The following is a 13,388-nucleotide window of genomic DNA, read 5'->3' as shown; positions in this document are numbered from 1 at the left end:
ACTATAAACCCAGAATGGCCCAGAGGGGTCTTCCTAGAATTTGGCCAAATCGAGGTGGTATATAAACCACATAAATAAAGAGAAGAATAACAAAATACCTTTGTATAAAAACCATCCCAATAAACTGAACAATGTTTATAAAGAATAAATACAATTATTAAAAGTTTATTTTGGATAAAATATAAAAAACTTTTTGCAAATAATGGGGGTGGGTCTACCCCACTCTGATCCTGGAACAGTTGTTATTCTATAAATGTTAAGTAAATGTGAATGTTTTCAGCTAATTTTTAAAAGAAGAGAGTACAGAAGCCATCTGAACTTCCCTTGGAATTGAGAATAAGGGCACTAAAATTACTTTTTATCTTTGATAAAGTTTAAATGAATTTAGAATCAATGTAGAAGAGCCTACATTTTCATTTCAGCTTCTGTTCTTCATAGATAATTTGGATGGTGATAATTAAGAATATTGGAATTGCAGTGTGCAATTAATCATACTGGGAGTTCGTATTTCTATGAAGTTTTTACAGAACAATCAAGCTTAATTGCAGAGTGAATGTATTTAGAATTTCAGGTTTGCAATGTAATATTTCAGTAAGACTTTATATGCTGAAAATAATGGATAGGATTGCAACCTTAAACATATCTGTTGTTTCTTAAAGAATATTATTAAATTTATATGGTTGTGTACTCACTACTATTAACTATGTTTTTATTGTAGTCCAGTGTTAGCCCCTTCAATAGAAAAAAAACATTTATCAATTATAACAATTCAGAAATCGCTAAGGACAAAATCTGTGACGCTGATGAAGCAGTGAGTGTTACAAGGGGCTTTTTAAATAAATCATTTCATACAGAAATGGAAGATATATCTGAAAATATCATGAACAGTAGAAGAGAGGTATAATATTGTCAAGATAATCTTGATCTTTTTTGATAAGTTGGTTTTATCTAATATAATTCTGTTGTTGTTACTAACTTTAGTTCAGTTTAAATGTGTTTCTAGTTTAATAGTTTATTGCATTTCTAACTAAATGGAAAAAGCCAATCCAGAATTGCTCTTTTATAAAAAAAAGCATCCTACTTGCCTTTTATATATTGCTTTGTTTTACATAAAAAGAATGATTTGCTCTTTATCTTTGAAATGTAAAAGCATATTTTTACGAATGTCAAATTATTAGGAACCCAGTTTAGAATAAAATCTTACAGAGGTATACATTTATATAAGAAGAATCTAAATTATGAAAGAGAAAAAGTCTATTTCAGATGAGTTTTTTCAAGGTATGGGATATACCTATATCACTTTGATGTACAGGCTATTAGTAGTAATGCCATGTCTTGGATATCCATTTAACAGTTGCTCATTTCCTTGATTTCTGTACTTTGTACAAGGAATTTTCAGCAGATATTACCAAATTTCTATGTCCATATTCGCACTTGTGTGAAAATATACATGTGTCCATATCCAATGATCAAGATATTTTCAGTAGTGTAGGACAGACACAATTAATCAAGCACTGCATGCTGGGAAACAGAACATTTGTTCAGGAAAACAATCAAGATTGTGTAATGGGTTCATTTTGCTATAAATATTTTTGCAAAAGAAAATGCTTCAGATATGCCAACTTCATCAATATACCAATAAGCGAGAAGCAATGAGTTCAGGAAGAACATAATTGTTTGATAAAACGAAGAATGGAATAAGCATTAGAGAAATGCTAGAGCTTAGGAACCTGCCTTTGGGCTCTGCAGAATGTTCTTCCTCTCTGTATTTCAAAATGTCATAGTTTTTAACTTTCAGATCTGTAGGTTTGGGCTGCAGTGTTATTAGTAAGTACATGATGAACTGCTCTTATTTTTCCTTCACCATATCCCAGAGAAACTTTGAAATTTTGAATTGGTATCAGGAGCGAAGTATTGGATGGTTGAAGGCAAACTGGTGGATGCTTAAACCCTGGAATGATCTGGGTGGTGGAGATACAGTTCAATTTTAAGCAAGATTATATTTTCCCTAAAGAATCATAGATGTATTTTTGGGGTTCTCCTGAAGTCTTCTTCAGTAAACACTGAAGTGATTACTAGAGATGGAGGTACAGCAGTGATGGCTAATCTTTTCCAAACTGAGTGCCCAAAGCTCACACCCGAACATACAAAATGTAATGCACGCACAGCTCCCTGCTTGTGCCCCGCCCCTCGTGCATACACGCGCGGGTCTCCACACGCACCCTGCCCCCCATGCATGCACACATGGCTCCCATGTGCATGTGCCCCCCCGCACGCGCCTCGCCCCTGCGCATGCCTGGCAGAGACCCAAAGACCAGCTGGCCAGTGGGAGGCATGCGCACATGCAAAGTGCAGCTGAACTGGGGCAACAGCTTGCGTGCCATCAGAAAGGGCGCTGCGCGCGACCTCTGGCACATGTGCCATAGGTTCGCCATCACAGAGGTACAGTATATACCTGATATTCGTGGTTTAACAATTTTGTACCATCTTCAGTAGGTTTATCATTTTTAAATTACTTATAACGTCTCTAGAATCACAGACCATAACTCAGTAATGTAAGCCCTGGTTATACATAAGCTAGAATATCATAGCAGGATTCTTTAAAAATATATTGGAAATAAGATATCCATGTTTGATTTTCTACTATTAATAATGTTTAACCTTTAGCTGGACTGTATATCTTCATTAACAGCACTCCAGAAAATTAATATTAAATAAGCCCTGTTCTTTTTGATAATACTTTTTATATTCCTTTATTAATATTTTTTTAAAAGAAAGGTTTGAATTAGTATTAGCTCAATTTACAAACTGATCCTCTTACAAATGTTTAGGTTGGTTAATATATCTTTATTTTTAGGCTTCTTTACCTCCATCTCAATTAACCACACCTTGCAGAAGCAGAGAAGAATTACAACATGAAGAATGTCTTACCCATGTACATGAATCTGGTATAGTTTCATAAACAATTATAAATACAGATATTCCACAATTTAACTTATACAGAGAATGAAAATCTCTACATTCCAGGCCATTTGCGGGCCAGTTATTTTAAAATACAGTCTCTTTTACTAAAATTGTAAACTGCCCAGAGTCGTTTAGAAAGTGAGATGGACATTGTATAAATCTGATTAGTAAATAAATGAATAAAATAGAAGTTCTCCTTCCCCCAATTTTCTTTAATTCATTATTGCTAATCACTGCATTATCCATGGAGACTGGTTCTTGTCCTAATATGGCCCATTCACTTCCCTTCCCAAATACTTCTTGTTGTATTGCCACATAATTTCTAGTAGACTTTTCATTACTAAGAAGATAAAAAAAATCAGTGGCAGTTTTCCTGACATGTTTGCACATTATTTGGAGACATGTTCTTTAGGATGTCTGACCTGTACATAGCAGTACATACTGTTGTTTATAACGTGTTTAAATATAATCTTATTAAAGGACCTACAATACATCCTAATTTCAAACGACTGTATCAGGAAGATACAGAAAATTATTCAGATGAAGAAGAAATCAGGAGGGAGGAAAGGAAAATAAAGCTTCTCCCTAGAAAGTTATTCAAAGCAGATGATAGCACTTACAGAGGTGAGCTGATGCTTAAATTGAGCTGTAGAACTCATTGGAGTAAGAAACGACAGAAGACATAAGCCATATAATACACCTGTTAATTTACATCAGTTTAAGTTACTTTTTCATTTGAGAAGACCATGCTACCAGTCTACAAGCTCTTCTGATTTCATTTTAGATTTGCTAGAGTCAATAAACTTCAGACTACTTGGGTATTTATTTATTTATTTGCAGATACCCCATAAAGGATAATTTTGCAGTTTAATAGAAAATTTTATTTTATTATCTGTTATCTCAAAATGAAAATAATAGGAAGTTACTTGGAATAAGGGAATCATCAATAATGGTTTCACATGAACTTATTTTTCTCAACTTGTAGTTCAAAAATAGTATGAGCTCTATATATTAGTATTTATTCTATAGGAAACTGTAATTATTTTTTTGTTCATAGAATAAAGCCCTCTGGTAACCAGCTAAAATGGTCCAAAGAGGCAGTGATTTCCTGCTTTTCTGTCCATTTCCTCCCAACACTTAGGAGAAAATTGCTTAAGCCATTGATTATTAGGGAAATATTCTTTGAAGAAGCTGTGTTAAGACTTGTAGGGCATATTAGTACTAAAAGGATAATTCAGTTGAGTAAACAACATCTAAATTTTAAAATATTCTTTTTCAGTATCTGAAAGCTTATCTACTTTTTCTGTCAATGAGCTATCTCTTTTTGATGGGGAAGGCTGGGATGCAGACTGTTCAAATGTAGGTATGATTTGTCAGACGCTTCATAAGGAATATGCTAGGAAAATACAGGTGAATATGTTTCTTGGAGATACATATTTAGTGTATACTGTCTTTGTCTCAAATGTGCTGGTAATGATGAACATGTTTGTGCATCGGGGTGGGTTCTACTTACCTTTACTACTGGTTCGCAACGGGATCATGTGCGTGAGCAAAATGAGCGTGCGCGCCAAGCTTCTACGCATGCACAGATCGCCTATGATGACATCCAGGTCGATGGGCGGAGCCTCCTGCCGCTTTTACTACCAGTTCTTGCAAACCAGGGGCCGCCCACCACTGTTGTACATGCGTGTGTGTGTGTGTGTGTGTGTGTGTAACAAGCATCCATTCTCTTTTATAAAAGTTATTCTTTATAATCTCATTGTAAGGTCATATTTCCATGTCTATTCAGAATATTACAGAAACTTGAATTTATTATTTTTGCTCACAGACTTTTCTATAGCAAGAATATTTAAAAAATCAGTAGTTTTTATTTTACTAGATGTTTTCTGGTTTGTTTTTCTATACTCTTTAAAATGATTACTGCCATGTATATATGTGCTTTCTCTCGCTCTCTCAGAATAGAATAGAATAGAATAGAATAGAATAGAATAGAATAGAATAGAATAGAATAGAATAGAATAGAATAGAATAACAGAGTTGGAAGGGACCTTGGAGGTCTTCAAGTCCAGCCCCCCCCCTCCCCCCGGCTTAGGCAGGAAACCCAGTTCAGACAAATATATGGTATATTCTGAAAAAACTATTTCAGGATGATTGATAATTTGCAACTTTTAGGTTACATGGACATGATACCAGTATGATTTCATAATTTTTAAAAACTTTTTTTTATTTCAATCCATGCTCAGCTTGAAAGTAATCATGTAACCTTTGTATTTTTAGAGCCGATCAAAGAAAATTGACTGTTTTGCAAAACAGTCACTGAAAACAACTCACCAGCATATGAACACAATGGGAAGAGAATTACATAAGCACAGGTTTGTATAGAATGAATTCCCAGAGTTTCATGTTATTATTATATATGATGTATATTTAACTTTTGCTTGTATTTTTCTAGATCCAGACAGCTGGAAAATCTTCATTCCTGCCTCCTGAAAGAGCTTGAAAGTTTTGAAAGAGATTCACAAATATTGAGAAATATTGAAAAAGATTTTTCAGTATGTTATTTTCCTTTACAAAAATATTAAATTACTTGAACATTATATTTAATGTCTTTTTAAAAATATTAAAGGGAAATATATTATTTGAATTGGTACAAAAAAGGGAAACATACTAGCCACCTTCTAAAGTTAGCTTTGATGTCACAGACTAAATTTTGCAACTAATTCAGGGGTGGATTCTACTTACCTTTACTACCGGTTCGCAACGGGAGCGTGCGTGTTTCTGCGCATGCGCAGATTGTCAGTTATGATGTCCGGGCGGGTGAGCGGAGTCTCCCGCCACTTTTACTACCAGTTTTAAAGAACCGGACAGAACCAGGAACAACCCACTACTGAACTAATTGTACTAAACCATTCCAGCAGTAGTAAATTGCTCCATAGCTTTGTTTCCCCAACCACTGCTTGGAAGTGACCTGCTTTTAAATAGGAAAGAGACAAAATGCTTTCCAGTGGCAGTACTAACTTGTAACTGCTAGTACTATTTTCTTTTTTTTTCTTTTTTAAGGAAAGATCAACACTGGCCCATTTTTTATTTGGTACAACTCAAAAGCCTCAGTATGAATATCTGGATTAAAATTTCCAAGACTGGAGTCAGTTGTTTTTTTTTAAAGAATGACATCATCCTTTGAGATTGAATATGACCATGATTCACTATATCTCTTACTTCACTGCACATTTTACCAAGTCTGAGCTGCTCAATAAAAATGGCAATCCATGCTGACTTCATTATGTTATCTGAAAATTTATGGGCCTAAGCAGAAATTCTTGTAAGCAAGTGATTAAAATAGACCATGAAATGATCACAGTTGGTAAAAGTAACATTATATTACAGCTTGCAGTAAAGTTATATTTTGGTTTATGAAGACTAATGAAATTCAAATTTGTATTTCACGTTGACTATTTTTAGAATTTTTCAAAGAAGCATTTTGAAACATTTAGCACTTACAACAAGAATGAGCAGCAGAGGTTAGTATATTTCCTTTTATTATAGTACAACAAAGATATTGTCGAACCCGAAATTGGCATTTGTGTAGCCATTTTAATTAGCTTCATATTATACTCATTTATTCCTTCTCTTTTTCTCTGTTTTGTAATGGGTTTTTTTTTTGGCTCGCCACATTCTTAAGGTGGGAGGAGAGAATAAATAGTGAGATTTATTTATTTATTTATTTATTTTGTCACAACATCATACAAAAAGATTATATAGCATATAAACATATATATGAGTAAATATTAGGAGGTATGAGCATATATATATATATATATATGGGAAGAAGAAAAGAAAAACAATAGGACAGGAACGGTAGGCACGTTTGTGCGCTTATGCACGCCCCTTATGGTCCTCTTAGGAATGGGGTGAGGTCAATAGTAGAAAGTTTTTGGTTAAAGCTTTTAGGATTATGGGAAGAGACCACAGAGTCAGGTAAAGTATTCCAAGCACTGATGATTCTGTTACAGAAGTCATATTTTCTGCAATCTAGATTAAAGCGGTTAACATTAAGTTTAAATCTATTGGTTGCCCTTGTATTATTGCAATTAAAGCTGAAGTAGTCTTTGACAGGAAGGACATTACAATAGATGATTCTGTGAGTTAAACTTAGGTCTTGTCGAAGGCGACGGAGTTCCAAGTTTTCTAAGCCTAGGATTTCAAGTCTGGTGGGATAAGGTATTTTGTTGTTTTCAGAGGAATGGAGAACTCTTCTTGTAAAATATTTCTGGACACGTTCAATTGTATTGATGTCAGAGATGTGGTGAGGGTTCCAAACAGGTGAGCTGTATTCTAGAATTGGTCTAGCAAATGTTTTATATGCTCTGGTTAGTAGTGTGGTGTTTTTGGAAAAGAAGCTACGCAAAATTAGGTTTACAACTCTTAGAGCTTTTTTTGCTATGTAGTTGCAGTGGGCTTTGGCACTTAGATCATTTGACATGAAAACTCCAAGATCTTTAACGGGATGGGGGTCATCTGTAAGGTAATGTCCATCTAGTATGTACTTAGTTTTTGGGTTCTTTTTTCCTATATGTAAGACTGAGCATTTGCTGGTTGAAATTTGGAGCTGCCAATTTTTAGACCAAGCGGATAGATGATCAAGGTCGTTTTGAATGATAGAAGTATTGTCTGTGGTGTTAAATAGTTTGACATCATCAGCAAAGAGAACACAATTACTTGAGATGTGGTCACAAAGATCATTAATGTATAGTATAAAGAGTATTGGTCCAAGGACGCTGCCTTGAGGAACGCCACTCTTGATTATAGATAGATTATATAGATTATATTATATAGATAGATAGATTATAGATAGATTATATAGATTATAGATAGATTATAGATAGATAGATTATTTTGGCTAGGTGATCTTCTTTTCCATGGGAACGGAGCAGTGGTGGGTTTCAAAAAATTTGCTACCGGTTCTGTGAGTGTGAGTTGGTGGGCGTGGCAGGGGAAGGATACTGTAAAATCTCCATTTCCACCCCACTCCAGGGGAAGGATACTGTAAAATCTCCATTCCCTCCCCACGCTAGAAGAAGGTTACTGCAAAATCCTCGTTTCCTCCCAATCAGCTGGGACTCAGGAGGCAGAGAATAGATGGGGGCGGGGCCTTTCAGAGGTGGTATTTACCAGTTCTCCTAACTACTAAAAATTTCTGCTACCGGTTCTCCAGAACTGGTCAGAACCTGCTGAAACCCACCTCTGCAACGAAGGCTGTTCCTGCTGAGAGCTGAAGGTGAAGTTTGATGGCATCAGGCAATATTGATTTTGCTTTTATTGGGGAATGTAACTTTTGTGGGATGTTTCTAAGTTTCAATATTATGTGGTGTAATTCCGGTTTGTGTCAGATCTGGAATCACGGCAGTCTTTCCCAATTTGATGCCTACCTATAAATAAAAAGAAATTTGTTTTGGAAGATGGACTTTGCCTATTTCTTTTTTGAATTGGTTTTATCACTTGGAAACCTGACAGACATTCTGTTATCAGTATAGTTATAGTTATAATTATACTTTTAAAAATCATTAATGTACATTATTTAGGAGGCTTAAAATGTAATAATAATGTCTTAAAATCAAAGTTGATAAAGTATGGCATAAGCCAGCCATGGTACTTCCAGTAGTTATCTCTTATTTAAGAAAATTTTTCTTTTCATAATCCTACAATTTCAGCTCACTTGTTGACATTGATTCACAATATAATTAAACCAAAGCCAATCATGTATGGAATTTACTGCCATAAATTGCAATGACAACTGTTAACCTTTTATTTGGATAATATAATCCATAGTGCTTAAGTGTTACCGTCAAATGTTTATAGCCAATGTGCCACTGAATACTATTTGGCAGATAGGAATCAGCAGAGAGCACCTATTGTCTTTATTTCTTGTTGAAAAATATTTCCAGAGATATTTTATTGGCTGTCAGTGGTGTGGACTCAAAATGAAGATTGAAAGCCAAACAAGACTCATTTTAGTATTTACATTTAGTTGTGCCCAATGGAGGAATTTCCTCCAAAGAATTTTGAGAGAAAATGATGCATAAGTAATAAGTGATGTAAGCATGCATACAATCCTCAAGTTACGCCCCACCTTCTACTGTTATTATCTTCAAGAAAGAAAAGTTAATTATCTTCAAGAAAGTCTTAGAAAAAAATATATCAATAGGTTGCCATGTAAATGTTGATAGTTTACTGTGACAATTCAAGACCTCTATGTGTCTGTTTGATTAACACACATTCCTTTCAGGTTTCTGTTTTGCTGATATGCTCCCATTTCTCTGAGCATTTATTTCGCTCATAGTAATAACAGGTTGCTGAAGCAGCTGTCCTTAATCCAGAAGGGCTGCATTCTTGTGACTATAAGTTTAACTATAATAAAACGGAAACAAGTATTTTTAATTATGAATATTTTTCTGTATGTCAAAGCAAATAACTCAAATATTGGTTTGATCTATGCCTTCTTAGACTTCAGAATCTTAGAACTTCATTTGAGAAGAACATTTACCATACTGCTGATCAAGAGGAAAATATTTTTCTGTCTCAGGTATGTATTTCTCCTTGTGGCTGGCTGAGGTGATCATAATTCAATTCAGTTCAGTTTTTTTTAATTTCATTTTGTCACAACAGTATACACAAACATTGTCATAAATAAAACAACATATCATGAAGAAATATATATATATATAAGTAAAAAAATATGCATCACCTATATTAATTTGATATAATAAAGGGAACAATAGGACAGGAACGGTAGGCACTTTTGTGCTCTTATGCACGCCCCTTATAGTCCTATTAGGAATGGGGTGAGGTCAATAGTAGACAGTTTTTGGTTGAAGATTTTGGGATTTTGAGTAGAGACTATGGAGTCAGGTAATGAGTTCTAAGCATTAATAACTCTGTTACAGAAGTCATATTTTCTACAATCAAGTTTGAAGTGGTTGACATTAAGCTTGAATCTATTTTTTGCTCTTGTAATATTGCGATTGAAGCTGAAGTAGTCTTTTATAGGAAGGATATTGCAATAGATGATTTTGTGTGTTAAACACAGGTCATGTCGAAGTCGACGGAGTTGTAAGTTTTCTAATCCCAGGATTTCAAGCCTGGTGGTATAAGGTATTTTGCTATTTTTGGAGGAGCGAAGAACTCCAGTTCAGAAGTCAGAATGAACAAAATCCGCATACATTTAGTAATCACTTCTTTATATTTATACAGCAAAGTTCTTTTCCCAATCAGTTCTTATAGACATGGGGAGTAGCAAGAAAGGTCAGCCATAGCAAATCTAACCACAATGGGATGAGTTTTGGGGGCAAATTGAATAGCCTTTCTCTTTTTTTTCTCCTCTTCCTGCCTTCAGAATAAATCAGGTGCATATTTAAGGCACCAGCAAGGGAAGGTTATATATTAGTGAGGATTACCTAGTTTGTAAAACATCTAGCAAACAGCTGGTTAAGACAGGGGTGTCAAATTCACATCGTCATGGTGGCGTCACATGGTGGAATTTTTCCCTTTCGCTAAACTGGGCAGGGACGTGGCCAGTGTATGACACATCTGGCCCATGGGCCGGGAGTTTGAAAATCTTGGGTTAATGCAAAAGAGGGAAATAATGATCTAATTGGGATCAGAGCAGGAAGGTCCTTATCATTAGCTAGCACAAAATAAGTACTTAGGGTTTCATTGATAAAACAAGGAAGAAATTAACTTGAATAAGCAAGTTTTTATATGCTTGTCAAAAGTACAGTTCATTTAAAATACACTTCTCATCTAAACATACTGTTTCTAACACCTACTTTCAATATACCAAAAAAAATCTGCAAATTGAAATAGCTACTACCCAAAAAAGTTAATATGGTGTGAATGTTCTACTGCTTGTACCAATTATTAGGATTTATGTTGCAAACCTAGTATGAATGTTAAACTTTCCTTGTGAGTCAATGCAGCCTCCCCTCCCTTCCTTCAATATTCTGGAGCATAAAAAATGAAACCTTTCCTGCCTCATAACTAGTGGTACTCACCTTTTTGTGCTTTCAACCTGTGCTTAATTATATATATAGTGTTTAGGGTAGTCCCACAGGTGGAATATGATTCAGCAAGCATATTGTTGGCATCTGTGAGCATAATTTCCCAATCACAGTGTGTGCTAACTGCTGTTTCTCTGTTCAGTTACCATAGTTTTTTTTGAATCAGCTTTGACTATCAGTAAATAGTTCTGCCATGATCTTTTCGGGTCTCTGAATCACTGCCAATACAGAATTTTAGTTAAATGTCCGCCCTGGAGGAATTTATATGTCTATTACTGTTCTCATTTTCCCCCCTACAATCAGTAGACAAGATAATTAGTAGTTTAGTCTTACAAGCAAAGTCAGAACAATTGTTGAAAAACAGGGATTGCTTACAAATATGGAGACATATTACCACTTTTTTTTGTTTTGTTTATCACATTTCTGAACCACCCATCTCCCTCAAAGGTTTCTGTTTGAATTTTTGGAAACATAGAAAATGTGGATTTGGGAACTAAAAAGGAAATGAAAGAAGAGGGCTAGCTCTGTACCTTTAAAAAAAGTGACTATGCCTCTTGAAACTCTGTTACAGAGTAGTGATAAGTTGCAGCCTAGAAGTTGTGTTATACCAACATAGAATTCTGAAATGACTGTGTGTTGGAAGCATTGTAAAGCCATTAATTTACCCTTACTATCAATTATAGATTCAAGTTTGCTTCAAAGTAAATAATTATTTTGGATGCATTTTAGGTACATTTTTTGAAAGAAGATATTAATGGGATTCAAGATAAATTTCTTAAGGAAATGGTAAATATTGTTATCTATTCAATTCTGTATTCATTATGTAACTTTAAACAGAGTTTTTGGGAAATTATTTTTTTAAATAAATTTGTTTATTTTTTTATCACAGCATGAAGAAGAATTGCTTAATGTTCGCAAAGGATTGCAATCACTCTTTATGGCAGAAGATAGAAAGTTGTAATATAATTTAGAATGTAAATGCGAAAAAATGAAACTGTATATATTTATACTGCATTTTAATGTGACCAGTAAACTAACTTCTGGGACATTATTAGTTAGACATAATTATAAAGAGCAAACAATTTTGATGAAAAAAATTCAGTTATTGTAACTCATTCAAGGTAAGGATTTTATTAATTTTTTAAATTTTATTTAAATGCAATATTAGAGATATTCCTAATATACAATGGCCATCTAACTACAACTGGCATTCATAGAACTTAGTCATAAATAACTTTAGATGACTTGGATCTAATTTACAAAAGGCAATCTAAAATCCAATTCTGTATATTCTGAGAAATTCAGTTTCCTGACCAGTAACTTATAAAGTAAACTGTTTTTTTGCCATTATGTTTGGGACATAATGTGGGACCGATGTCCATTAAATCCTTCAGAAGTTTTAATGTTCCTCTTTATCCTGCACAATGTCCAGCCACTCCATGTCTTCTTTTGTAGTTTCTGAGGTTGTCCTTTTAAAATCTCAGAAATAACCAATAGGAAGGAGATAATTTGATCTGTTCTATGTTCTCAGGACTATTGTCCTGGAGGAATTACTAGATAAAACTTATCATATAATGAATACATTTGTTGTGTTTTGACTTATTGGTTTTACTGAATTTCTTTAACAGAGAGTAAATCTAAATTCAATATGCAGGTTCATCAGATACATTTAATATTTTCATAATTTTACCATTAAAACTAGCAATATACTAAGTATATAATAATTAGAAATCTTTAGAGATTAAAAAAATAAATTTAAAGGTTTTATGAAGGTTTTTTTCCAAGTTCTTTGCCATAATAGTTTTAACTGAAATTGCTGGTCTAAAATTGTAACTCTATCCTTCACCTGTATTGTGAGTGTATTTTTAAAATGATAGAAAATTGTATTTTAGAAGATTAAAGTATTTTTTTTAACAAAAGGTTGGTAAAGAAAAATTGGTGGTAATTTTTCCTCTGTCATTTGAGGCAGTTGTATAAAGAAATCTATATTTGGGGATACATTTAATTTAATGTATTACTCTGAGTAGATAGTGAAATGATGGCTTAAATCTTCCTTCTTATGTAATACTAATGTAATTTTATAGAGATAAATTTTCTACATATTGTATTTTCATAGGAAGTCACATTTTCATGGTTATAAGTATAACCATGAAGTATATGAGTTCATTGAAGTACATGTTCTTCCACTTTTTCCACTTTTTTAAAAAAACTACTAAATCCGGTTTCAGGAAAAAAGACAATATCTGCCAGGAGTCTTAAAGTTAATGATTTTGCTTACAATATAATTCCCATTTGCATGGCATAGTAACAGAGTAATGAAAGTCTAATAGATTTTTCTTTGGATAAACACTGAAAATAAAGACAATT

General features: G+C 33.9%; 2 protein-coding genes across 2 annotated transcripts in view; both read left to right on the top strand.

Moving 5' to 3' along the window:
- The window catches only part of SYCP2 (synaptonemal complex protein 2), a 48,815-nt gene extending 43,858 nt beyond the window's left edge, over positions 1–4,957 (top strand). The window contains exons 36-39 of the mRNA XM_058176705.1: positions 719–898; positions 2,858–2,948; positions 3,445–3,588; positions 4,244–4,957. Coding sequence (XP_058032688.1) covers positions 719–898; positions 2,858–2,948; positions 3,445–3,588; positions 4,244–4,881 — 1,053 coding nt within the window. The 3' untranslated portion in view covers positions 4,882–4,957. The remainder of the gene's footprint in view (positions 1–718; positions 899–2,857; positions 2,949–3,444; positions 3,589–4,243) is intronic.
- On the top strand, positions 4,949–12,845 carry LOC131196135 (synaptonemal complex protein 2-like). Its single transcript, XM_058178580.1, has 6 exons — positions 4,949–5,336; positions 5,417–5,516; positions 6,427–6,485; positions 9,469–9,547; positions 11,751–11,807; positions 11,911–12,845. The coding sequence occupies exons 1-6, from the start codon at positions 5,302–5,304 to the stop codon at positions 11,980–11,982; spliced, it is 402 nt and encodes a 133-aa protein (XP_058034563.1). The 5' UTR covers positions 4,949–5,301; the 3' UTR covers positions 11,983–12,845.
- The last annotated feature ends 543 nt before the right edge of the window (positions 12,846–13,388 follow it).

Source organism: Ahaetulla prasina, chromosome 3 (assembly GCF_028640845.1).
Source record: "Ahaetulla prasina isolate Xishuangbanna chromosome 3, ASM2864084v1, whole genome shotgun sequence".
Lineage (NCBI taxonomy): Eukaryota > Metazoa > Chordata > Lepidosauria > Squamata > Colubridae > Ahaetulla > Ahaetulla prasina.
Note: the sequence above shows the minus strand (reverse complement) of the source record. Positions and strands in the feature narration are given on the sequence as shown.